At 42.5% G+C, this 27,536-nt stretch overlaps 1 protein-coding gene across 4 annotated transcripts in view; it reads left to right on the top strand.

Moving 5' to 3' along the window:
* SH3PXD2A (SH3 and PX domains 2A) overlaps positions 1 to 26,315 on the top strand; it is a 247,902-nt gene extending 221,587 nt beyond the window's left edge. For 3 of the 4 annotated variants that reach the window (XM_058841021.1, XM_058841019.1, XM_058841022.1), the window contains 5 exons: positions 3,475 to 3,592; positions 9,124 to 9,458; positions 10,299 to 10,348; positions 12,445 to 12,564; positions 12,696 to 26,315. In XM_058841021.1, the coding sequence (XP_058697004.1) occupies positions 3,475 to 3,592; positions 9,124 to 9,458; positions 10,299 to 10,348; positions 12,445 to 12,564; positions 12,696 to 14,591 (2,519 nt within the window). In that variant the 3' untranslated portion in view covers positions 14,592 to 26,315. The remainder of the gene's footprint in view (positions 1 to 3,474; positions 3,593 to 9,123; positions 9,459 to 10,298; positions 10,349 to 12,444; positions 12,565 to 12,695) is intronic. The other variant, XM_058841020.1, reaches the window with a different exon arrangement.
* The last annotated feature ends 1,221 nt before the right edge of the window (positions 26,316 to 27,536 follow it).

Genomic DNA, 27,536 nt, shown 5'->3' with positions numbered 1-27,536 from the left:
CTTGACCTCAACACTGAGGTTGATGTAACAGAAGCTGCAGCTGGGGAATACAAATTATCCTTTTTTGTCTTTTTGTTGTTGGGTTTTTTTTGGGTTTTTTTGGGTTTTTTTGTTTTGTTTTGTTTTTTTCTCCTGGTAATTCTTAAGTCAAAGCTTAATGAACCAAAATTATATGCTTTTGTATTCTCTGTAGATTTGGGCATATAACTCCAATAGTAGGTCTGGGATGGTTCACTGACTTCTGTTTTATACTATTGCCTGTCACAGAAGCTGAATGAAACCAGCGCAGTATATGAGATTTGTCAGTGTAACTCACAGCAGTGTCATTCTGCTGTCTGATGCTCTGCTGATTCTTTCATTAAACCATTTATCCCTTAAGTCTTCACAGTAACTTTACATATCAGTCATGAAGTGTCAAATATCTTCTCTTAAAGACTTTTGAATAATAATATGATATGCTGAGTGCTATTATCAGTCCTCTTCAGTAACACATCTACTGAGAGCTCCCCTGCTCCCTTCAGCAAATCTTGGTTTATACAAAGTGTCCGCTGGCTAGAGATAATCTTTGAGAAACAAAACAGAATTTACACTTGGATTACAAGGGGCCCGTATCTCCAGAATAACTGTTGTACGGTTACAAACCTCATGCATGTTTGTGGTATCTCCTGCAGCATTGACAGAAACCAAACGTGTGTAATCTTGGAAATGTAATTTTTGTTGTCAGAGTACTTTGCAAGGGGAAATTGTAATGGTGGCTTCCTGGCTTTTCTCTGTAGGCCTAAAAACAGAGCTGCTAAACAAAAACATTGTCAGACCTTTCTTTCTAGAGTTGATTTTTAACACTTTTGATTGTCTTGCTTTGTGGGAGATCCATTTTCCCTCTCCTCCCTCCCTATTTCTATGTACTTCATTTTTTTTATTTGTTCGGAATAAGAAGGGAGTCACATAAGGGGCTTTTCTCTCAAAAAAAAGTAGTATTGAGTTGAAAGCCACAGGACCAAAGATGTAAGCAGTGAAGGTGCTCGTGGGCAGAATGAGACAGTGGCAGTTCAGAAAAGCCTTACTGTTTCTCCTGAGTGATCAGCCTCCAGTGCTGTTGGTTTTGATGAGTGACCACTGTCTCAATTCCTCACACAGAAGTTTGGAAAGTTGTGTTGGAAGCTAGGAATGAGCAACCTATGCGTGGTTATCTGCAGAAAAAGGGGAGCCACATCCCTGAAGAGTGAGACCACTCTCTGTCTAGCAAAAGGAGCCAAATAGCTAGCTTTAGCTGAAGCCCTGGTGTATGTGTGGAGGAAAAATAGAATAAACACAGCAATTTCAGTGGGAGTGGCAAGAGTGACCTCTGACAGCCTGGGTTATAAAGCAGCTTTGGTATGGGGGTAAGAAAAAAGGGGGCCTTCTTCCAAGACTCAGCAAATACATGCTTAGCTCAGTATTACTGTCCTAGAAACATCCCTGGAAGTGTCTGAAACAATGTGTATCTGGACAGAGCAGCTCTGAACTTTACCTTGGCCCTTACAGAGACAAGATCTAGCTGCCCGGGGGTCTTCTGCAGTTCAGTTTAGTGCTTTGCATGCAGTGGAAACCAGACATGGAGCTCCTTCTGCAGCAGCCTTGAAAATAGGGGGAAAATTAGTCCAATTCTATCACTCAGAACAGAAACCTAGCTAGGAAAACTGTCCTGTTCCGTGACTTGGAAGCTGGGATTTCATTTGCCAAGTTTCATTTGTACTGGAGTGTTTCTGTGGGGAAGGTGTCATATGCTGATGGTCCTAATTACAAACCAGCTGGAATTTCTTACCAGTGATAAGCCAGTTAAGCAGCCTCCTAGGGGAGAGCAGCAGAGAGTTTTTTCCTCTTGGTAACAAAGGTTTTGACAGATTTTGTCCCATCAGAATTAGAAGGATCCAAATGTGACTAGTCAAGGCAACTTGACTTCAGAGATGTAGCTGTGCTGAATTTGCTGCCATCAGATGCTCCATCAACATTATTTTCCCTTTTCTGAGGTATTATTTTTTACTTTGTCTCAGTAAGTGCTTTGTTTTGGTTTTTTTTTTTCCCAAGAAAGTTTCCATGCTTCACCCAGCAACAAATGCAGTTGAGCCACAAAACTGAACAGCTGCTTGGATCTGTTTTACTCTCTTAAAGAGTGCTCACTTCAAGCTGCTGCAACCTTTTCATAGCTCCTTTGTTCTGCAGTGCTCAGGAGCTTTGGATTCACTTCATTTCGTGCCCATTCCTCTGCACTGAAAGCTTTCCATTTGTTCTTTCCCTGTCCTGTTGTGACTGCTGGTAGAAAGTGCTAGGAAGACTGGCTGGGGTGCACTTAATTGCTTGCCTTCCCTACCTTTAATCTAATCAAGCTCATGATGGCACATGCACCAGAGTTTGGGTTGAGGAGAGGGGTTTTGTGACACTTTCCATGTCTGCTGCTGCTGCAGAGGAAGAATGGCAGTCCAAGTTTTCAATGGCAGGTGTAATTTTTTAAGCTTCAGAGGGAAAGGTTGGCTTTGGGTGTGATGGGAATGCTGCACTAAATGACTCCTGGGTAGGTGGAAGATGATGTTGACAAGTGTCTGTTCTGCTCTGCTCTGCTTATTGGCTTGCTCTCAGCAAGTGTGCTTAAAACGTCTGCCCAGCTGGAAGGGGATAGATGCTGGAGATGAATAGGGATGCTAAGTTTTTGGCTCAAACACCATACTTGAAGTCCAGTCTGTGCTTTTGAAGTGTGTGTCTTAGTTCTGGCCCCCCTTCACCAGTGTCACATGTGCATTTCTCTGAAGTGAGGTTTAGCAAAAGTATGTTTGTAAAACACTTCACAACCCACGGATGCGAATCCTGTGTCGTCTCCTGTCATACGCAAACCTCTTTTGTTCTTTTTTCATGTTTTTTTAAACGTTTCAAGCTCACTGCTGTAGACCTATACTGCTTGGGAGGTGCAAGGAGAGCAGTGTGCTGGGCCAGCCCCTCTGGGCTGGGGAGATGTGTCCCCCTGGGGATGCAGCGCTCGGGTTTCAGTAACACAATGCTTCGTGCAGCCATGTGCATGTGCAAAGAGCCAACTGGCTGCAGCTCCCGCAGTGACGCTGGGCTGATTTGGCAGCCGGATTGATTCTGTCAAGTTACAGTATGGGAGTTAAGTCCAGCTTCAAATCCTCTCCCTTACCCGCTCGAGGAACTCGGAGTGGGGGAGGGAGGTGGAAAGAAGCGAGGGGGAGGGGGAAGCTCTCTGGGGACTTTGTGTCATTATTGGCATGGAAACATTTTGTGATTATCAGCAGCAGGGTTGTGGCAAGGGGCTGATTATCTGTCATGTCGTCAGCATAAATAACCAGTGGGCCCCTGAGCAGGGCTCCGCCTTTTGTAATGGCTTCACGTAACCACTGCATAGCAGTTTAAAAGCGAGCAGTGCGGAAAAACAGCTGGACTGATCTTGACCCTAACTGATGTTGCCTTTTCTCCCCTCACTAGAAGAGAAATATGTCACTATCCAGCCGTACACCAGCCAGGGGAAGGACGAGATTGGGTTCGAGAAAGGGGTCACCGTGGAGGTCATCCAAAAGAACCTGGAAGGATGGTGGTACATCAGGTAAAGAAGCTGTGCAAGCCGCAGAAACTGTGACAATGAGCTCTTCTGATCATTCACTGAGTGTTAGCATTTAAATCATTCTGTAGCTAGACAGGGAAGCCCAAATTGTTCATAATGCCTCTGGAAGAAACATAAAGAAAAGTCTGAGGTGATACAACGGTGGCTAAAGTAACAATACAGTGTCTGGAAAGGCTGTGGAGCATTCCAGTGAGGAAATGCCTTAACTTGCAGTTTTAGGGTTTTTTTCCCTTGCTTCAAGTTAAAAGCCTGTATCTGAGTTAAGATCTGTGAGACCTAACAAGGCTTTCTGTTGTATATAATTTTAATGTGCTTCCAGTATAAGAGTTATTTAAATCTATTTATAGCAATGCTAAAAGGCTGATTGTGATCTCTTGAGCTGTTTGGGGCAGGTAGTGTTACTTTCAGGGATATGAGATCAGTTTGCTGGCTATAGCCCTTTTGCAAGCTTACCAATGGTTTCAGCTAATTGGCTTTGATTTTTGTCTGTCCCCATTAGGTATTCCTAATGTAGAGGGACTGCATTCCAAGGGCAGGTGAAGTTGTTATTGTGTATCAAATTTTGTTATGTAGTTGGAACAGCAGTCCTAGCAGAGGATTTTGACTTAAGAATCTCCTTTGTAAATGCTTATGGGCAGACTGTAGGTTAGATATTGTCTCAGTGATCTAGGGTGTCAGGATGAGTACTTGAGAGCTTTCTTCATCTAGGGTCACACAGCATTTAGGTTTTAGTGCTCTTTTGTGGTTCTGCCTTTTGCCTTGTATCTGCATGTGAACCTGTCAGTGCTGTGACATCTTGTTTGAAGAGAAATGGGATGTGACACAACAGGTAGCTTAAAATGGAGGTTTATCTCTCAGCAGTGCAGAACATCTCATATAGTCATCTTTTTCATTCAACATGTAATTACAATGATTTTTTTCCTCTTTCCCTCCCCAAGTTATAACTTGCTTTTGCTTGAATGCCGCTTGATTTATTGGCTCTGAATGAGGATTGTGAAAATGCTGAAGCAATGCCGTTGTTTTACTTGATTTCCCTTACTTAGAAGAAAAAAATATCAGTTTTCTATCTAATGGTCCCATGGAGCAAATAAGCTAATAAAGATAGCAGTGGAGCCAGGAAGGCACTCTAGATAGGAGGAGCTCAAAAATGCCTGGGTTTGGTCAGGTCACATTTTTTTCCTCCATTAATCGTCTACAGAAGTGGAATCCAGAGTTTCAGATAGGGGAATCAAGCACATAGGTTTTTCTGAGGGGAGAACCATTGCAGGACACCTCTAGTTTATTTTTCTATTCTCTTTCTGCAATGTAGCCTGGTTACTACTGTAGGTTTCTGTTGGGCTTCCTCCAGAGGTTTCCCTTTGCCATATTAACACTCCTACAATTAGTTGAACTATTTTTTCCCCCTTTTTCTCGCACACTCCTTTGAGTCAACCCAAAAGACACGTTTTGCTATACACCAGGAGTGCCTTCTGGAACATGATGACACTTGCTGCAGTGGTTTCTGTGGCATTTTCATCCATGGCAATCTGCTGGAAGGACAGTGGATGCCACAGCCACCCCATGATAGGTGGGGATTGCAGCATGTCCTTGGCTTTTTTGGAAGAGGCATTTTGGTTTGAGAAATCCCTCTTATTGCTGGAAAATATTATGTGCTCCCCATATGTGTGACAAGTCTATGGGGTGCCAACTGTGCTCCTCTCTGCTGCTTTGGAGCGCTGTTCTGCTTTGTTGCTGGAGAATTAAACTCTTAGAAACAGGGAAATTTTCCCATGGGCAACACTTCCAGAAATGTTGATGATGTGATCCATCCCTGCAGAAGCTGGTCCTTTGCAGCCTGGGTAGCTGATCTCCAGCTTGTGCTGTTTGTTACATGTAAACTGCCCTCAGTACCTTAGGGACCCCTCAGAAAAGGAATCCCGTCCTGCAGAAATTTGCTTCTCTGAGTATTGAGTGCCTTCAAAGGAGCAACTGCTTCTCCTGTTGTGAGGGAGCAGGAGGAGAATGCAGTTGAACCCTGAGCTGCACAGACTAAACACACTTCAATGTGTAGAGAGAAAATCAAATCCAGTAGTTTGTAAATGGAATCCACCTTAAAGACATTAGCTTGTTCCACCTTAAATATGTAATTTCTCCAAATTCTTGGCCATGTGCTGATCCTCATTTCCTGTCCTTCTTTTTCTTTCCTTTTTTTCCTTTTTTTCTTTTTTTCTTTTTTTTTTTCTTTTTTTTTTTTCCCCCTTTCCCTAGTTTGCTTCCCTCTGGAGTAATTCCAGTGCTCTGGAGCTGGAAAGCAGATGTTACTCTCAGACTTACAGAGGCACTTCTGACTTTTTTTAACATTCCTATAGTTTTAATCTGTTTTTTCCTTTATGTAATATACACAGGGAGGGTTTTGGAAGCATGAAGGAACCAAATCACTGCACCTAATTCTGAAACCCTCTCAATTCATTGCTATACAAGCTAGAGGTAATATTGGTGTCTGTCTTTATTTTGCATGCATTATGACTTTAAAAAAACAAAATCAGGACTAGGGAGAAAAGAAAGAAAGACTCTGTCCTGGGATCCTGCTTACTGTTGTATTGAGTTCAGCAGATCTGTGCTTCCCAGTGTGCCCATAGCTGGCATTAGCATCCATCATTTAGATCTTACTTTGCCTCCAGGTGACAGCAGTAGGTAAGTACAATCTTGTGGTGCCCAGGTGGACTGACTGCAGGGCAAGTTGGTACCAATATACAAAGTAAAGCTTTTGTTCTTTGCCTTCATATCCTTCATTTTGTGGTTGCTCTGAGCCTCAGCCCATGAGAATGAAGTGCAGCTGAGAGGTGCTGGCAGCACTGAAATGAGGAGGAATCCAGGATGGGGTTTAGAATGTTTCCAGTAGGTTCTAGATAGGAAGGAAGGCAGGATGCTTGTGATTCAACTCCTAAGATGTGAAATGAAAATTGTTACTGCTTCAGGACTTGTCAGAAATTGATTACCAGTTGTTTTAGTTCTTTCACCTATAAAATGGGGAAGATCAAGGAATCTTCTAAGGTTATTCTTCAAAGGGCTTAAAGATTAACAAATTCAAGACTAAGGTAAAAAATGTGGGCATATTTTGCTTATGAAAGTAGTTTTTATTTGTGATATTGCAGAAATAAAACAGTAGTTTCTGGTAACTACAGCTCAACATTAACTTCAGGTTAAATTGGCTTACACAGGAAGAAGTAGCCTACAACAGCCTGTCTACTGAGGGTTATGTTGCCCAGAGTTATTAACTGTCCATCTGTTGCTGCTATTATTCATTGGGAGAAACTATGTGAGATCAGAGGTGTTTGTTGCAGTGGGGTTACACAGGCTGATCCAAATACTTACAGTTGGCAGGAGAACTAACAGGCCAGTACAGAACCTGCCTGTGGCTGCCATTCTGATCTTAAACATGTTCATTCTCCCACAAGCTAAGATGGATGTAAACTGTTTTTTCTTGCTGATTTTGCACAATCAAGCTCTGTTGAAAATAACCTTTGGAACTGGAGTGCTCAGTGCATTGGCCACTGTGGCTTTCTCACAGATGGAGACCTCTACACCTCCACATTGTATAAACTCACAAATGTCTTTTAAAAAAATTTACTTGATCCAAAGGCAGCAGAGAGCATTGGTCAGCAGCTCTGGAAAAGGGTATGAAACCAAAAATCTTCAGGGCTGAAAAATGGCAATGGGTGATACCTTGACACAGCAGGAACTGTGGCATGTATTCAGGCCTTTTTTTCTTTTCCTTTTATGGCTTGGTTTGAGGCCTAGCAGAAAAGCCTCAAAAGAGACAGGATTGAATAGATCCAAACTGCTTCTTGACATGGTCTTCTCACACCATGCTGTGGGTGCTGTGTATCTTTTTACACTCAAATCATGTTAGTACCAGGTTGCTACTTCTTTTTAGTCTGCATGCATCACACAAAGCTCAGAGCTCTTGGGATGCTTTCCTTTGACAACAGAGTAATTGGAAGAACTTGTCACTAAACTCCCTGAGTAGGAGAGATGCTACGTCTTTATCTTCATGTGTGACAGAAGGCAAGTATGTAGGGAGAAGCAGAATCTCTAGTATCTTGCCTGGTCTAGGTGGGTGAGGAGGAAAAGGCAGGATTTTAGACAGAAAGATCCTTGTAGTTGTTGCCAGAAGTACAACAATTGTATTTGCTTTTATACAGGAATAGTAATAAAGAAGCCTAGGGAATCAAATCCACACTGCATTTTCCTGTTCTCCCTGTCAAGTCCCAGAGCCACTCTCAAGTGTGTGGATGTGGTGGGTGAGACCAGGATGAGATTTGATGTAGAAATCTCACTGGAAACCTCAGAATCCAAGTGTTGTCATGACAAAGATGCTCACCTGCCAGGAAATGATTTGCTCATATCCCATGTGCCCCAGCTCCTTCCTCTGCTGTCTAACGAGGCTCCCTTTTCAATAAAGAACCTTAGAGTCCTACTGTTTTAACCTTTGTATTTCCTGCAGATTTCCTGAGCACCGGGATTTTAATGATGCCTGCTTTTTCACTTACAGTTCAAGTGCCTGTTTTGGGTATCTTGAGAGATTAGAGAGAAGGTTTTCAGTGACTCTCACTGTAGCAAGTTGTGGTTTCATTAGGGGAAGCAGAGTTCATCCACATGGTCCTCCCTGGAGTCTGATTGTAATCTGAAATCCCTGCTGAGGTGTTAGGAATGGCAGAAGTTAGAAAAAAAATTTTCCCTAAAGCCCAGCTGTAGAGGAATTACCTCAGTTTGAAGTGTGGTGTGATCAGCTCAGGATGGTGTTTCAGTAACACGGCTTGGATTCAGGTGTCTGTTCACATTTCCCAGTTTATTTCTTCAAATTGCCTTGAGCTTGTTTAGGAAAATGAGTCTCCATTAAAGCCATTTTTCCTCAGGCTAATTGTTTCTTGATCTTGCAGCTCTAGAAGAAGCTGCAGTAGTTTAAGGGTCCCATATACTCAGTGACAGAAAGCTGCTCATGCAGAGCTGGGAATTATGGAAGGAGGGACAGTGTTCTTTATAGTCTCAGGGAAGGAGGCTTGCACAATGATCTTAAACTGCAGGCATAGGTTCTCTGTACTATGTGCTGTACACCCTTATTTTATCCCATTTTCAATTTGAGTTGACACTAGGAAGTTTAAAAACTTTTAAAGTTTTTTACTTACTAGTTTGCTTTTTTACTGTGTGGGAAAATGCTGAGTTTTCTTAGTACTGTCTAGGGGAGGCATAAAACAGACTGGTGAAGCTCTGTACCTTGTGTGTAAGTATTTCTTGTGCAGAGAGACTCCTTCCTTAGGATGATTAGTGGCTTTCAACTACACAGTTCACTGCTGGCTCAACTGACTTTGATATGTCTAATCAATAGATAATAAATGGAGACTACTAAATCTTGTTTGAGAACTGCAAACTTTGTTTGATGTTTTCATCTGTCACTTTTGCTTTAGCTATTCTACCTGACATGCATGAGAAGGCTGTGTTTGATCTGATGGTGTTTGCTTTTGCCTCTCCAGGTATCTGGGCAAAGAGGGCTGGGCCCCAGCTTCATATCTGAAGAAGGCTAAAGATGATCTTCCATCTAGGAAAAAGAACTTAACTGGGCCAGTGGAAATCATAGGAAACATCATGGAGATCAGTAACCTGCTGAACAAGAAATCATCTTCTGACAAGGAAGCTCAAGTAGAAAACGAGTCTGCAGAAACTCATATCACCAAGAAGGAAATCAGTTTGCCCATTCTGTGCAATGACTCTAATGGCAATGCCATGATGACTCCAGACAAGCAGGCTTCCAAACTGGCCCAGGGATCCCCAGCCATAGCAAGGATAGCACCACAAAGAGCTCAAATAAGTAAGGCAGTAAAGCAGTCTGGGTTTTCACGGGCTTGCAATGAATTCTTGTTCTGAACCTTTCAGGGCTGGCACTGGCTGTCAGCTAAAGTCCCTCATGCCCTGGCCTTACAGCCAAGTTCACACAAACAGACCCTTGCATAGCCTGTAGACGTATCAAGAGGGACTCCAGAATGTGGTCCTTTGCTAGTAGTGATAAAATTTAACTTCACTTTATACACAGACTGGCTGGTTCTTTATCTTAGCCTGCGTGTGTTTACTTCGTTAATTTTTCCAGAGGATACTTTTTTCCTTTTGAACGCTCTAAAATGTGCCCTTCTACCCCAGAAATGTAGATGATGTTCAAGTTGAGGAGACCACCTGTGTCTTCTCTTGCATTTGTTCTGCTGTTTTCCTGGTAGCAAGTTGCTATAAGGTTTTCACTACTTCATCTACAGATGCTGATGCTTTTCTGTGCAAGTAATGGCAAAATACTAGGAGAGAGAGCAGTGTGAGTGTTTAGTGAATTATTTTTACTGCTAGGGGGAAAATAGGTATTAGGCCAGTCCTTTGTTGGCCAGTCTCCAATGGAGCTGGTCAGTTCCAGCAGAAAATACAATCCACTACTTTCTGGCAGTGATTTCCTCTTAAATTTGCTGGCTTAGCAGAGATGAGTTCCTAAGCTACCTTGGTATTTCTAGTATAGCCTCATAGTTTCCTATCTTGTTTCATAGAGATACCTTAAATATTGCAAATACTGATTTCTGTTCTCAAACTGTGTAACAGCAGAGAGCTGCTGAAAAGTGTATTTAGCAGTACTTGCAAAGTTAAATAAACTCTCCCTGTTCCCTTTCCTGCTCAGGTTCTCCAAATCTGAGAACAAGGCCACCCCCACGAAGAGAGTCCAGTCTGGTGTGTATTGGTTTATGGTTTATCTTAGCAGTGGGTAGGTGTCTGGGTGCTTTGGCAGACTTTGTGCAGCTGTACAAGGTGGGAGGGATCCTTTATTTGCATGCCTATTCATTCATTAAGTGTTGAGCAGACCTCAGGGCATCCTAATGATGAATCAAATTTTCTGTTATTCAAAATGTTGCCCCAACTAATCAGGTCTGAAGGGAGATTATGATAAAGCTTCTGTGTTCTGTGCATGAGCATTAAAACTTGTTTGGCTGACTCAGAAAGTTTAAATTTCCTCTGGATGTCCTTAGCCCAGACTGAAATTTCTGACCTTCTCTTCTCTTAAGCAGCTGGGAATGTGTCCCCTCCTTCCATTGCTACCAACTTTGAGGTGGCCAAGCTTCACTCTTGTGCATGTTTAGAGTGGCTCAGAATCCTGTGAAAGGATGTATGCTACAGGAATGAGACTCCTTATGATTTCTTATCCCCAAAGCTAGAATCCTGGAAATTTGTACCAGTTTGAGATTAGAGCTGTCATCTTTAATAGGAGCTAGTCAGTAGTGGATTTATATAAAAGTCCTGCTAATAGCTTGTTTATCTAGCAATACATAGTGTTTAATCTTTGCTGTACCCTTTGTGAGCAATATGCAACTTGTAATTTTTCTGTCACTAGAGATACTTCTTAACAAACTACATGAATAGCACATTTGCATTTTCTTCCTATTTTTCTTCGCATTATTTGCAATTAGACTTTGTTTTGGCAATACTATGACACTTAATCCCATGCTAAAAATAACAGTGATATTATATGTGAAACCCTGAGCATATCTGCTGTTTCAAATTATCTTCATTTAATCCAAACCATTCTATTATCTGAAGACATTTTATTATGCTGTGCTTCTGCTGTATTTCAGCATTTATAGTGCAGAAACATCCAATTATAACATTGTTAGACACGGTTCCTAAGGTGCAGAGGTGCATTCTCTGTGAAATGCCACATGCTGTGTGTGATGAAACATCAGCTGTTAGTTACAGAAAGGGTATCTTAGAAATGGAGGAGCAGGAGAATAAAGCACAGTGTGTGGATTTGTCCTTCTCCCATTGATGGCTCTGGATCATTTTGTGTCTTTGTCTGTCCTGTGTTTGTCTGACCTATTGTTCTTTCATAGGACCCTAAGTAGTGAAGTGCCAAAGCTGTGCAGCTTCACTGTCACCTAGCTGCCCTGCAGATCAGCACTGTGCTATCTGAAAAAGCTTTCAATATTGATATTCCTTAAAGGACCTTTATCCCACTTATTACCATAAAAAATAATTGTAGCAAATTCTGAAATGTGGCAGCTTAATGTAAAGGCACTTAGCTTTTAGAGGAGTCTGATAGGCTGCCAGAATGGCTGTAAATAGCTGTGTCCCACTTCTCATAGAGCCTTTACGAAGGTCGTGTTGGGATTGATAGAGTTTCTGGGTCCATTATGAGGAGGAGCTGGCGTTGTTCTGATCAAGCAGTAAAGTCCTTCCCTTCTAGCACTTTAGCTGGGCAAAGCTAGGGGGTTTGTGATATTGTCCTTGTTTCTTTGCTACAAGAGCTGCCCATTAGCTCATATCACTGACATAATCTGACAATCTGAGTTCAGATTGTTTAAAAAGAACAGCAGCATATTAAAAGCAATAATTCATTTGGATTATATTTTAAGATAGTGTATTTAACGATAGAATCTGTTAGAGGTCTGTTGCAATGTAATTTTCTGCAGTTGTGGCATGTCATCCAGAGCTGGGTCTTTCTGGACAAAATCTCAGCATAAATGAGCTGTTCTTAGTGTGGCTGCAGCTCACACTTCATCATCCCCAAGTAAAATATTTTACTATGCAGGTAAAGATTATTAGTTTTAATAGCTGGTGAAAGTGGCATGAACAGTGCCACTGTTGAAAGACTTTTCTCTTTTAGCCCATATCAATACATCAGCTCCCACTCTGGAGAACTTGGCAGTTACCATTAGGAGGTAGCACCAGAAGGAGGATGAGTCTTAGTGAATTAAAAGCAATTTTGTTTTCATACTGCTGTTTAGCTGACTGCTTCTTTGGTGTAAATGAACAAAGCATACTATTTGCCATAGGGTTTTCAGTTACCCAAGCCACCAGAGCCACCCTCCGTGGAAGTGGAATATTACACCATTGCTGAATTCCAGTCATGCATCTCTGATGGCATAAGCTTTCGTGGAGGACAAAAAGCAGAGGTGAGTATAAACAGTGTATCTGGAAAAATTGTAATATTTATCTGTTGCATGGGAGTGGATTGAAAGGGGAGGAGTGGGAAGCAGTGAGCTGAGATTTTTGTCCAAGTAACATGTTCCTTGTTACCTCTTAGGTTATTGAAAAGAATTCTGGTGGCTGGTGGTATGTGCAGATTGGAGAGAAGGAAGGATGGGCCCCAGCATCTTACATTGACAAGAGAAAGAAACCAAATCTGAACAGAAGAACCAGTACTTTAACCCGCCCAAAGGTTCCTCCACCAGCACCTCCCAGTAAACCAAAAGACTCTGAAGAAGGAACAACTCCTGGAGCAGTTTCTTCAGGAGATACCCAGGACTCTCCCCACAAGCTGAAATACGAAGAACCTGAATATGACGTGCCTGCCTTTGGCTTTGACTCAGAGTGTGAAGTGAGTGAAAGTCACCATGAAGAGGGCACTCCTGAAAAACGACTGTTTCAGCCCCTCAAGCCCTCACCTGTGTCATCACTTCAGAAAGCTAAGTTCAAAGTAGGGGAGTCTTCAGAAGAAGTTGCTCTTGAAGAAGAAACCATCTATGAGAATGAGGGGTTTAGGCGTTACGTGGAAGATGCTTTGTCAAACAAGGAATCTAGTGGGGATTCGGATTCTCAGAAAAGCTCCTCTCTGTCCTTGATCCGAAGGAATTCTCCATGTTCCAGCTCTCCTAAATCATCACTCGTGAAGCTCAAGACAGACAAAAACATTCAGCCTGATCTTGGAAAATGTCACTATTCCAGGAGTGAGGAGACAAAACCAAGATCAGCTTCAGATGTCGGCTTACGTAGTGTGCCAAGAACAGGCATGAAGAAAGATCCTGGGCAGAGTCCTTCCATCAGAGCAAAGCCAATCGTTAGGCCCAAACCGTTCCTGAACAAGGCAGACTCTCAGAGCCAAGAAAAGATGGATATTAGCACTTTAAGGCGTCAGCTGAGGCCAACTGGGCAGCTCAGAGGTGGACTCAAAGGTTCAAGAAGTGAAGAGTCTGCAAGCCCCCCCTGCACAGCTTCTGAGAACCAGGATGACCCTGTTCGGAGAAGCTCGGCTGATCTCATCACAACTCCTTCCCGTGGCATCTTCTGCTCCAGCCATACAGCCAAAACTGAGCAAGAAAATGACTCCAGATGTTTCTATGTGACCACTGACTCATACCAAAAGGTACAGGATTCTGAAATTTGCTTCCCAGCAGGAGTTGAAGTGGAAGTGCTGGAAAAGCAAGCCAGTGGATGGTGGTACCTGAAGTATGGAGACATGGAAGGCTGGGCTCCTTCCCATTATTTGGCTCTCCCTGATAACCAGCGAGAAACTACATCAGGAGAGACTGATTCCTCTTTTGCCAGGAACAGGAAAAATGAAAACAAGTCAAACAGTTTAGAGAAGATAGAGAAGAGGGTTCAGGCTTTGAACACCATCAACCAGAGCAAACGTGCAACACCACCCATCCCAAGCAAACCTCCTGGTGGCTTTTCAAAAGCATCAGGGCCGGTTAAAATGAGGAATGGTGTGAGGCAACTTGCTGTCCGTCCGCAGTCAGTGTTTGTGTCTCCACCACCAAAGGACAACAACCTGTCGTGCTCCTTGCGCAGAAATGAGTCTTTGACAACTACAGATCAACTTAGGAACGTCCGTCGGAATTCCTCCTTCAGCAACGCGTGGTCACAGCCTGGTGACACAAAGGGAAAGCAGCCGGAGCGGCTGGGCACAGAGAGCTCTGAGACCACCTCCAACCTCCCCACGCAGAGGAATGGGATCCCTGTCTCTACAGTCAGGCCAAAGCCCATTGAGAAATCCCAGTTCATCCACAACAATCTCAAGGACATCTATGTTTCCATTGCAGACTATGAAGGGGATGAGGAGACTGCGGGGTTTCAGGAAGGTGTCTGCATGGAGGTCCTCGAAAGGAACCCAAATGGCTGGTGGTACTGCCAGATCATGAATGGTGTGAAGCCATTCAAAGGCTGGGTGCCCTCAAATTATTTGGAGAAAAAGAACTAATGTTGCAATATCTTTAACCTCCCTAATTTATACTGTTCCTGCTGTGTACATGTGGAAAAAACCAATTGCTACACAAAAAGACGTTTCCCTGTGCTCCAGTTTGTACAGAGGAGTCTATATGAGGACAAATCTGCCATGTTCTGGAGAGGTTTGTGGGGTTTACAAGTTGTAAGCAACTATGAGGAAGATGCAGCATAGTCAAATGCCTTTTTGTGAAGTTGTTAATAATCTTGTATGTGTAACAGGGTATGACATCCCATCCTTCCCATTACTGATAGGAAACCAAACGTGTGCCTTTTGTGAGAGAAATACACATGCATCTACCTGGGGAGTTCTGTGCCAAACTGTTTTACAACCTTGGCTCCCTTTCTCCTCATTTTTGTCATCCGTGGAATACCCAAGAATTTTGAATGCTTTTCCACAACTTAGAGTGAGAAGCAGCAAGTGAAAGTTTCTGAAATACAGAGGGACTCTAATCCTTTCAAGATGTTCACATTTTTGGTTTTTTTTAACTATACTCAACAGTTGGTAGGCCCAGAGTTGGAGCCTTTTCATCGTGAAGAGTTTTGGTCTCTGGCTTCAGTGTTACGGCTAACTCACCGGAAAAGGCCATCAGGTGGTCTGGGTCGGGGGCTTTTTGTTTCCTTTCATTCTGTCTTGTTCTTTGAGTTGGGATTTCAGGTGTTTGAGGGCAGTGATGCCTACTGGTGCTTGTAAAAACAAACCTACAAACCCCTTGCTTAAGTGTGTCTGTTACTATGTAGACTTTGTATTTGGTTCTGTGCCTGACTCCTGCCAGGTGATACTGGTTGATTCTTTTCCCAGAGTTGGGTTTCTCAAAAGTTATCAAAGTCAACAAAGTCCCTTCAGATACTAAAGACAAAACTGTCAGATGTGTTAGTTCTTGTTTTGCCCTCTGGTCCAAATCCGAAGGTGCTGACTGCTGGCAGGGCCCACCAAGATATTAGAGAGAAATATTTGTAACCTTCTGCAACATCAGTGTTTACAATGAGTGGGAAAAAAAAAGCCATCAAACTCAGTCTGCACATAATTTGTATATTTTTGGGGAATTGCTTTTGTGTTTTGTTTTTGTCTTTTCTGTGCATTCTGGGTGTACTGTATTTTCTTTGCGTGTGTGTCTGGTTTTACCAGAAAAGACTTAAAACTGAAGTAGGAGCCAAATATGTGTTTCTGTTCCCACTTGAATCCAAAGAGTACGTTTGTACTGGAAAGTGGGCCTGGGCTTCTCAGGCTCAGAGATTTAATATCAAAGCAATTTGGTCTACAATGCATCTAACCAGGCAGCTGCCTCTTCTAGTTCCAGTTCTGTTTGCCTTTCTTAACTCATGTTTTGAAATGTGGCACACGGTGTGGGTGGTGTGGGGTATGGAAGAGGTATCCATTGGAAAAGGCTAGGAATATGGAATAATTTGTGAGGTAGCCTTGTACTGTAAACATAATTTACTCAATCCCTACTGTGTTTAAGGAAGTCGTGCTTGGGGGTTTTCTTAAATGCCCTTGTTAATCACTCAAGATCAATATCTAATTCCTTTAAATAATAGGCAGCATTGTAAATCTGTTCAAAGAGGGGAGAGGCAGACCATTCACTACTGGTTTACACAAAGCATTACATGTCCTTTTTTTCACCAGTTTCATACTGATTTGGCTTGAAAGTTAAAGGTTAAAAAGGTTTCAGAATAGCTGGGATCAAGGGGCTGAGCAAAACAGCACAATAATACCATATGTTACTGGGGATGTTTCACTGCCAAAAAAAAAAAAAAACTAGGAAATTTATATGTTTCTCTTGTCTTTTTTCTTTTCTTGTTTTTTTTTTTTTTTTTGTTTTTTTTGTGTGTGTGTGGTTTGGGTGTTTTATTAATTTCCATGATAACACTGAGAGTTGCCTACAGCTGATGTGGCTGATGTCCTTTTGGTAGCTGAAACAAAACCCAGGTGCCACAACTACAGGCTACAAACAGTGCTGTGGTTCAAGCAGCTCTCTGCATGCAGGTGGGGAGGGGAGGCTGTTTCTTTGGGATCCCTTTAAATTGTGGTGGCAGGAGAAGGTGTAAAGTGCACAACAGCTCATATCACAGTGCAGGGTCCTCTTTGTACCTTAATGTCTCACCCTACCATGTGTAAGTATGTGTCCAGTTAGCTACATCTTGCTGGATGTGTATCTGAGACATCGTGGCCCTGTCTCTCATACTTCTCCCCATTTTTAGTTGTACTAATATGGTAGCAGCCATAAAAGACTGCTGGAGCTGTTGTGAGATTATAATAGAAGTATTATATTCTTCTGCTGGACAGTATTAAATAGAGCAATACATAGAGTTATCTGCTAGATTGCAGTACTAATAGTAGTGACTTAGTGATTGGTATTAATGTTATGATTTATTTTAACAATAATGATGCGGAAGTGGTTCATTATTTTGAATTAATGCACTTTAACAATAAAAGAAACCAAAATGGAAGCCAATGCAGAGAACTAAGTGCATTATTTAAAGGTGCAGTATATAATTATCATTTTCTTGAAGCACATATTTATTAAGAATTAACTTATTATTTAAAATATTCTAAAGTTTTGTTTAATGACATTCCCACTAGGTCATCTCTTTGGGGGGATGTAAAGCACAGCTCCCAGATCTTCTGCATTGAGCCACTGAATTCTCTGAGTATGGTATGGCCTGACATGAGCCCCTAACCAAGGAGGGCAGAGCAGCAAGGAGACAGAAGAGCCCAGGCTACTGGAAATACATCTGCATCCAGCAAAGCCAAGCCCAGGGCACTTCTAAACTGCAGGAGTCCTTGCAGGGTGTGGGGTGGCACAAGTGTTTTTGGCAGACAGTTCCAGCACCTGGCTGCCATGTGCCTTGCACAGGGCTGGCCCCGTGGATGCAAGTTCTCCGTGAGGCTCAGCTTAGGAGGCTTCAGGATCTGCCTGAGGCAGCTCTGTAAGGGACGTTCATGTGTCCCATGCTCCTGTTCCATCTTGCTGCCTTGCTTCTCCAGCTCTGGCCTTTGCAGGGAGGTGGTTTGCAGGGTGACAGCGCGTGAGGGTGCCTGCAGCACTGCCAGGGTTTCCTCATGCAGCAGCTCCATGGCTCAGTTGCTGCTTTATCCCATCTCAGAGGCTCCATGCCTTCCTGAGGAGAGGCCAGGCTCTGGAGATGGGCTGCAGAGCCACACTTGTGGCCTCCCTCTGCCCTCACCTGTACCAGAAAGCGGATGGGGTGCAGATGGCCTGCTTGGGGCCAGGAATTATTGTTGGCCACCACTTGCCATGCTGGCTTCCACCCTGGTGGAAAAGCTTCCATTGGGCTTCCCTTCACTTGGTAGTTGTTTTGGCTGCTTGTGTTTAAAAGGGCACTTTTAAAACAAATGCTCCCAATGCAATTTTTCCTATTCCTGCCTTACCATTGTTATAGTATCTCTCACAGAGATGCTCTTTTTTATTTTAATTCTTTCAATTGAGAGATATCAAGAAAATAATTATTATTTTTTCCATCAGTGAGCAGCTAGTTTTGGTCAGTTCTACTGACACCCTAAATAGCAAGCCCCTCACTTTTAGCTGAGTGAAGAAGAGAGAAAGGCCTTAAGTTATATCAGAAAAGCTGACTGCAGGGCAGGAAAACCTAGCAGAGTACTCAGAGGACGGTATAGTGCTAGAAGTGTTTTAGCTCTTTTCTAAAAAATGTTAATGTCGCCTTTTATTTACTAAATTTGCCAGAACTGACACTGGATCAAGAGCAGTATTTAAATGTAATGTGTACACCTCAGTGAACACTCAATGCAGAAATCAATAGTACTGTTTAAATTTCTCTTTCTGGTTTATTCCTGAACCAGCTTGTTAAGAGGAAGAGTCTGCAGGGCTTGAACAAAGCCATTTGCAGCTGAAGGGGGCCCTCCTCTGGGGAGAGAGGTGGCTGCTTTTGCTGTCTTGCTCTCACCCACCCTCTGTATTTTCCAAAAAGTCTTGAATTTGGACCAGCAGAAATTTCAAACTCCAATGCCAGAGAACAAAATTAAAGAATGTGAAAATTGTGTCTTGCTGTATACTGCAACTTTAATAATAATGAGCACTTCTGAGTTCGTTATTGAGGTTTATATAATGCCTGAAAAGTTTATTTGCTGGTTTCCCTTGTATCCCCTTTCAAAACACATTCTCATAACAGCAAGAGTCATGCATTTTGTTAGGAGTCCTTCCCCATGGGAGGCAACTCTGGTCCATTGTTTTAGCTGTCATTCCATGCCATGGATGAGTGTAGTTGTATGTATCAGTCCTTTGCAAGCCAAATCTTTCAAGACAAAAGAGATGATGGGCACATGTTGGGGTACTTAACTGATGTGTCAACAGGAAGTTTTGAAATTGATGTATTCAATAATAGCAAATACACAATAAGGAAAGATTGGAATTGTCTTGCAGCTAGACTCTTCAAAATGGAAATTCACATCTGCATGGGTATAGCTAAAAAATGCATTTGCCCCTTGTGGATGTGTTTCCCTAATGACTCCTTCCATTATGATGCTATAAAGTTTGACGAAGGCATTATATAATTGTTTTCATCACTTTCAGATCTTAATGAATCATATTTTATTGTAATATATATTCATTGCTTTCCTCAGTTAAAAAGAAAGTTACTGCTTTTATCTTATATGAAAAACAAGGGAATTTGATAAAGCATTCATTATTTTCATATTACTAGTATTAACAGGATAGAACTAGTACTATTTAATTTTAGATCTTCATAGCTAGCTTGTTAATAACTCATATTTTCCTGTGTTGTATCCTACTATTCTTTCTGTTTTTTCCCAAATATTCTGCATTCTTGAGAAAAAGCAAATCCAATGAGTGGATAAGTGCAATATTCATAGAATAAACAGGCCCCTCATCCAGGACTTGGAGTGGAACGTGCAGTGTGAAATGTTTGCAATTCTCTATTCATGCACTCTTAGGGAAGGGGAAATGCAGTGGAGGGGGCAACTGGATGAAAACAGGACCCTTGGGTAGGTAGAGACTGACAGCTGGGGTGTCTTGGGTTGGGAATGGCTGTTTTCCATAAAAAAGTATCACCTGTTAGTGAAAGTAAAAGGATTATGCAGCATGTTGCCAGGATTATGTATAGAATGTGCATTAACATCCTTATCAATACAGGACTTCTAAGCTATGCTTGAAACACTCTGTGTGTCATCCATGCATGATTCCGTCTTCTGGTTTGTCTCTGCTGGCTACGTCCTCTGTTGCACTTCAGAATTGGTGGTAACTTCAGAAGGGAAAATAATTCTGCTGGTGCAGTCCCAAGTTTGGATACTGTATTTTTATTTCTATTTATTGCAAGAGCTATGGGAATATTTTTACAGGTCCTTTCTTTTCTGTCGTTATTGTTAACCTAGGAAGAAAAAGTCTCCCTTTTATCTGGGTTAATTCTCACCTGCAGAATTTCACAGATGTTTTGGATATTGATTTCATATTTCTTGGCTTGCAAAGGTGGATCTCTCAGGTCCTAAATCAATTTGGGCAGAAACTTTGTCCTTCAAAAGAGGTATTGTCTTAAATTCTATTTGAATGGAAGGAGAACTTCCATCTGTCAAAAATAATGTGACTTTACAGGTAGCAGCAAAATCTACTATCTCTGAAAAACTGGACTATTTTTGTAAGGTGCAAGAGAAATGTGAAAGCCAGAGCACTTGACTCTCTGAGCTCTGGGAAGTACATCTCCTGTGGCTCCAGTTCATTACTCTGGAGAGGGGATGTACCTCCATTTTCTGCTTAATTTTTGTCCTGCTGTTTTAGGTTGGTCAAAAAGCTTTAGTATTACCAGAGACCTTTGCATTCAAACAGAAAAACTGAATTCTGCAGCTGTACTGAAATAGTATCAAACACATGATTTTGGAAAACCTCTAATACTTTACCAATTAGGAATCTGGTTTTGAGGAGCCAGCTTAATTCTTTCACATGCTCTCGTCTGAACTGGCAAGAAGACCACGAGCATCAGTAGAGTTACACTGACAGAAGAGCCCTGTGGGTGCTCAGCATGGACCGTTCTCAGCAAAAGCAAGCTCTGTGCACTCTGTTCCTAGACCTCCAAAGGGTGCACAGGACTGCTTAGCCTTGGTGCTGCCCTGCCATGATCCACTGTGCTGCAAATCTTGCAGCTTTTTAAAACCAGCTGGAGCTTTGCTGCTATTTGCTGGTGGTTTTCCATCACCAGCAGCTCCTTCTCTGTCAGCTTCAGATGCTATTTAGCCATATAGTGAAGTGCTGTGTATCAGTTCAGTGTTTGATAGCTGCCAGCAGTACCAGTATGATGGTCTGAGAGCATATATTTGTCTTAAGTTATTTTATTTTCACTTGCTTTTTGTTGCTTGCTAGACGCAGGGACCAGCACTACGATGATGCATGGGGAATGTGTCTGCACACTTGAACTGTTTGATGGCCTCTGCTAACGATGCCCAGTGCTTGTGTTGCTCTTCCTCTCTCTCTCTGTGCTGCTCAGTAGTAACGTCTGTTGTGTGTTTCTGTAATTTTCAAATAAAGTACTGTACATAAGGCCGGATGCAGAAGCCCCCAGTCAGCTGACTTTGGGTTGCGATGTAGGTTGCTGTTGCTGCTTTTCCTTCTCCATCTTAGAGCCAATTTGGAGCAAAGCACAGGTGTCTGTAAAAAGTCACCCATAACTCTGCTTTGGGGTGTCAGTTTTGCAGGGTGTGCCAAGGGTGGAACGAGGAGATCTTTTCTCTTGTGTGCCCTTGTGTCAGGGCTGGGACTCCGCAGCAGTTCCCGGGGTGGAAGCTGCGCCGCACTGCGTGCGGACATGGCTGGCATAATCAGAACAAATCCATTTCCCCCATTTTATATTGTCAGGGCTGGGCTGGTCCCATCAACTATGTTCTTCATTTGTTCTTGCATCAAGGTAGTGTTGATTTTTAGTTGGAGAGTGCAATTTTCTTTTTGTTTTGTGTTTGTTTTTTTTATAAATAAATTTGGTTTAAAGCTTCACACTGGCGTTTTACAGACCTGTTCTTGTCAGCATAAGCCACTACTGTCCTGAGTTGAGACTCCTGTTTGTTACTGAATTAAAATTATGGGAATTATGTTGATTATGATGATTTGGAAAGAAATTAGAAAATAAATTAGAAGTAACTATATTGGCAGGGGAGAGATAGATAAAATATGAGGAAAAAGATGTTTCTAATAAGGCCAATGAATTATTTGGTCCGACACTGCAGGTGCTTTCTCTGTATAGATGGTTTAAATACATCACTGCTCTGTGATAGGATTTTTTGTTTTTGAGAAAAGTTTCAATCCCTAACATACTCTGATAATCTGTATCCTGAAGCCACCAATCCACCAAAAGAAGACAAACATAGGTTATATGCTTGTTGTAGTTGAGGCAGTTTGTGTGTCTGGAGTTTGCATACACCGAGGTTCAGCTGGTGGAGCGGGCAAACATTGCTGTTCTAGATCTGTCCATGTGGGCAGGAACAGCCGTGTGCTAGCACTACTTCTGGAACAATGTTGGATTTAGTGACCTCTCCCTGATGCTGAGGGTTATTTGGTTACAATGATACCTGTCTTGGTCCCTGTTTGGTGGAGGAGAAAAGCAGGTGTAAGGGAGAATCACTTGGCACTAAGAAAATTTTTAAAATACAAGATTTAATATTTAGGTAAGCCTTTCAGGCTTCTCCAGATATTCCCCATGAAAGCCGTTATATTGACTCAGTATTTGATGGCTGAAAGGTAAGCAGTGTGGCAGCATTCTCTGTGCAAACAGTTCTTTTGTGGTTGGAGAGCTTATTCTTGAACTGCTTCTGGGTCATGAGAGATAAATAAACAAAATCCCATCATCAGTCTTGGGTGATGACTGGAGGGACATTGAATTCTATTCTGACTCTGGGTCCCCCAGAACACATTCATTTGGTTTGTTTCTGTCCCCTTGAAGCAGGACAGAAAAGAATAGTGCAGTCACTGGAACTTAGCTTGTAGTAATTAGTAAACTGGAACAAATGAAAAAGAAAAGAAAAATAAACCTTTTAAAAAATGATGTATTTCACTGAACAGCTGACTTAATCGTGGGCTTTCAGGGAAGGAGGAAGTTAGAATTTCTGCCAGTTGCTAGGAGGAATTTTTCTGTGTCATGCTGAGCAGGCTTGTTGAAAGGTCTTGGTCATTACTCGTGATGAGTTCAAACCTTGGAATATTGCAAAAGCAAAGCGTGCGTAGCATTACAATGGCTTTTTTTGTACTGAGGGTTTGAAGTGAGTGTTGTGGGGCCAGTAGTGTACAGTGTGAGTCCATTTCTGCTGTCTGGCTGACTTGCACAATACATCATTGCTGTTCCTTTATTGCAGATTTAATTGCAGACAGCAGTGCTTATTACTCTGCTAGCAGTGTTTAGGGAGAATCACGTAGATGAGCGTCCTCAGGTAAGGCTCAGTATGAAATGTCACGTCAGGAGAAGTCCTGCCAGCAGCTTGATTGATCGCTGCTTAGGCTGAAGTTCAGGTGCAGGTAACTCCAGGTAGGTGTTGAAAGCAGCTCAGATGGCTGTGCACATCTGTAGCTGTTAATTAGCCCAGATTATCTCTGCAAACTGTGGCTAGTGAGTTACTGGGAGCCTAAAACTGTTGGTGAAGGAAGGCTGAAATTTGTTTGAGCTGTTGTGCTCCTCTGCATTAGCAGAGCAATGGCACATGTCTGAACTGGAAGCTTCTCAAGGATTTGCTGTCCCAAATTTTTAGTTGACCAAAAAAAAAAAAAAAAAAAAATAATAAGAAAAAATAATAAGGATCTAGGCCTGGTCTAAGGAAAGTTTTGCAGTGGGTTTCTTGGGTGGTTGATGTTCTTATTGTGACCTTGAAAACTAAATACTGTTGTCATTTCTGTGTTGGTGAGAGCTCCATCTTTTAGTGGTTAGGTGGTGGGAATGTACCTGATAGGAGCTTGGAATCTTGGGGAGGGTATGTCGGTGACCAGAGATAGAGAAATGTGTGGCTGGTCTAGTGTGTGTGGGGTCAAGTTGGTGACACTTCTTTGTCTTTTGTTTATTTTGCTTTTAATATGGGAACCAATTTGTCTGTTCTGCTTGGGAAAAGGTCTAGAAGTTGGTGTGGTTTCTGTTGCAGTAAATATGAGAAGGAATTAGCTGAGAGTTTGTTTCTTTGTTTGGTTTGTTTTGTTTTCTTTTTTAAGAGAGTTTGTGGGCAGGAGACCATTTAGTTTTTGGGTTGCAAGTTAAGCTAAGAGAGGAAGAAAATGAGTCTGGGGAAATCCTTTTTTGTGGTAACAGCTTTAGGCCATATTTTGTTGTGGCCTCTGATCCAGCTCCACTGAAGGCAGTGGAGTGAATATTGTTGATCATGTAGATGTTAAAGCTTTTGGTCATGAATTAATTCTTAGAGAGGTGACAGGTATCTTGACATTCACAGTATGTCATAGCAAATGTGAGCTAGAGACAAAAACAATAACTAGCTTCAAGCGTTGTTCAGTTTTTGTTTAATGAACTTGAGATGCTGACCAGTTGGATAAAACTGTTTGTACAATGAACAATTCCTGCAAGGGTTCAGATGTGCTTGGGTCTGTGAGAAGTTTTCCTAGGAAAGGAAATCATATGCATGAGAAAAAGTCATCCCAGTAAAACTGAAATCCAGGAAAGTGACACTTTCTGCATTTAACAGTATCTTTTGTCATTGATGGTCAGAGTTATTGTTAATGAGGGAGGGGTTAGATGCCCCAGTCCCATGCTTGGACTTGTCTGAACTGGCATGAAACAGATCTTTTTGTGACCAGTCCCTGAGTCTGTGTGTAAACCTTTGGGAAGACTGTATGTAGATTAGAGTACTAGTTAACAAAATGAGCAATTTTTCTGTGGGCCAACACAAAAGATATATTAGCAATGAGGAAAACACAAATCTCCTTTTTCCCAAGTGACTCTTTAGAAATTTCCATCAGACTTCAGCACAAGTCAACTGGGGCCTGTAAGGATTTAGCTGATACACACTGGGGGCCTGTTTCTGTGACTGGGACAACAGAAGTGTGGCTTTGTTCCAGCAAGAATTAATGAAATCATCATAGTACAATGTTTTCATTTGCTCTGGATTTGACAGTGGTGGGGGAAATGAGCTGTGAAAAGCATAATCTCCCCCTTAATCCAGATTTTCAGACTTTGACTGCAGTGCCCAGTCCAGAACTATTTCAGAGCTGTCCTCATGGCTGTGCCCTGTGCAGGACAGGGAAAGCACTCAGAGGGGCTGCCCTCCTCTCTGTGCCATGACAACTGCTTGCTCAGAGAACTGCAGAACAATGTAAAGTAATTGAGGGTTGGGGTTTTTCCCTAGACCAGCGTGCTCTAAAACAGCGAAGTAAAAACAAGTGCTTGTTTTTGGAAATTTCCTCTGTTTGTGAAGGTGAAAACTCTGTATGGGTCTCTCAACAGAGAATGAGGAACACCATCTGTCTTGGGCAATTGTACATGTGAAGATGCAGAACAAAGACTTCAGATTACTGTGCTTAGAAGTAGATCTCAGTGTTTTTCTACAGGCATTTGTTAGAGCTGTTGTTACTTTGAAAATGAACAGCATTTAATAATGGTTCATCAGGACTTCTCAAAAATTCCTACAGGAAAGGAAAAGACAACTTGAGTCCTGGACACTTACAGGAGAGGGAGTTGTAAGAAACATAAAATATTTCCAGGTGCTTTATGAACCTCATTTTTCTTCTAGGATTACCACAGGTCCCTGTGACTGTGTCCTGGCACACACTAGTGCTGTGACACCTCTTTGCAAAAATTCAGAACCATGCATTTGTTGGGCATGTGTGTATTGGAAAAGATGAGCCTAAAAAGGCCTTGGAGTAAACTACAACTGATAAAAGAACTCCTGATTTGCATGTTCCAGATATGCTGAAATAACTTGCATTGAAGCAACTTCAGCTCCTCCCAGGCATCTGCCATCACCCACCCTGGCAGCTCACAGGTGCCGCAGTGGTGGAGGGTGGCAGATGTTGGTGGAAAGGGAAATTCAGGATGCACGCTGTCACTGCTCTTGCTGGTCCTCAGCTGTCCTGAAGTCAGAGCTCTGCTGGGCCGAAGCAGGAGCAGACCCTTGGCACAGTGTTTGCCATGTCCCACAGGGCTCTGCCAAGCGCTCTGAGTGATCTTTGCTGACCTGGGGGCTGCTGCCCAGCCAGGATGCTCCCTCATCCCTGTGTGCAGGACCTGGGAGGTTGTGAGGAGCTGCCAGAATTTGAGAAGTGTTTTCTCAGAGATATTACTAGTTCTTGCAATGTGAACCTATAATGTTTTCAAAGACTTGGGCAGAAAGGACTTACTAAATAAATTGTACCTGTCATCTCCCAGTTCATTGATTGCTTGGACCAAAGGTGGTGCTAAATCTGATCTTTGTCTGTAATATTTATATTTTGTTGGATTTATTTTTTTTTAAGTGTTTGATAAAACAGATGCAGTGTCCTTCTTACATGAGAAATTTAGTCCCAGCTTGGGACATGGCAAAACTCCCTGGAGCTTCAGGGCCCAGGATTGTTGCCTGTTACCATTTGAGCAGGCTTGCAGTGTTCGGGGGGAGGTGGGAAAAGGGTACTCTGTCTTCAAATGCTTGCAGACTGTAAGAATTGACTTGTGATTTGTTTGTTTGTTTGTTGGTATTTTGTTTACAGCGCCTCTTATGCCCTAAGGAAAAATAAATTTTTGACCTTTTTAATTGTGATCCAGTTGTTTCGTTTTGTTGAGGTTTTTCTTCTAATTTTTTCAGTACTGTTTTGATTACACTTGAATTCTACTGAATTTATCTTTCCCCAGAATAACTTGTAATTTGTGCATACATGCAGTTGCAAATTTCATCCTAGGCTAAATGGACCTTGTCTTGTTCCCTGGCTGAAGTTTTTACTGTATGCTGTATTTTTGTATTTTTCTATTCCACAAAGTTTATGGAAAAGTCACCTCAGCCCTCAAACATGAAGAACTTCTGTGTTGAGCAAGTTCTTAAGGTTTACAGTACTCAAAGAAGGATGTTTATTGGAGAAGGATAGGTTCCAAATAAGAAGCAAACCATGCTTTTACAAAAGTGGTGCTTTGGTTCTGTGATTAGAGTTTCTCTGCAAGGTGAAATGAGCTCTGTGTGCAGTCTGCAGAGCAGGTGGTGCTTGAATGTGGGATACCAAGGTCTGATCCTGCGAGGTTTCTGGGCACTGCTCTTACTGTCTTTGAAGGTTGGAGGCCTGAATAGCTCAACAGGTAGAAGGTCATTGCTGTGCAAAGCCACAGACAGGTAAAACTGAAGTTTCTGGTAATGGATCCCCTCTCCTTATGCAAGGACATCTCTTGGGGGTGCCAAAGGCAGTGGATTAGGGGATACATTGGGGGAGGAAGTTATAACAAGGGATCTAATAGTAGAGGGGTAACAAGGTTGGTTTTTAGCTCTTCAGTTCCCAGCCTGACAGTAAGAGATGTTCCTCTGGGCTGGCACGTAGGTGGATGGTGCACAAGGAGTCCTGTTCAGGCACCCCAGCTCTCTGAAGGATTCCAGGAACTGAATCTGATACAGCACACAGTCCTGGGCACGAACACAGTGGCAAGTGGGACTGGAAGCTGTGCCCCCTCTTCCCGTTGTGTTGAGTGAGCCAACCAGCTTGAAAGGCTTTTCTTGGGCTGGCAATCACTATTTACTAATGTATCCCCTTGTACACTGTAACTCACTGTTAATTGTTCCCTTCTTGCCCATTTTTCTCGGAGAACCACTACCAGAATTGTGCTGCGCTCAAGACTGAATTTTTCTGGTCCTACATTAGTGTATTTGAAGTGTTTGTTAAAATCGATGTCGGGAGGAGCGGGGGCTGAGTTTCGGGCCGGGCATTGAGCACCAGGTGGCGATGCCGGACCAGCGCTGCAGCTCCCGGACCGCGTTCGGAGCATCCTCCCTCTCATCTTC

Source organism: Poecile atricapillus, chromosome 6, assembly GCF_030490865.1.
Source record: "Poecile atricapillus isolate bPoeAtr1 chromosome 6, bPoeAtr1.hap1, whole genome shotgun sequence".
Lineage (NCBI taxonomy): Eukaryota > Metazoa > Chordata > Aves > Passeriformes > Paridae > Poecile > Poecile atricapillus.
Note: the sequence above shows the minus strand (reverse complement) of the source record. Positions and strands in the feature narration are given on the sequence as shown.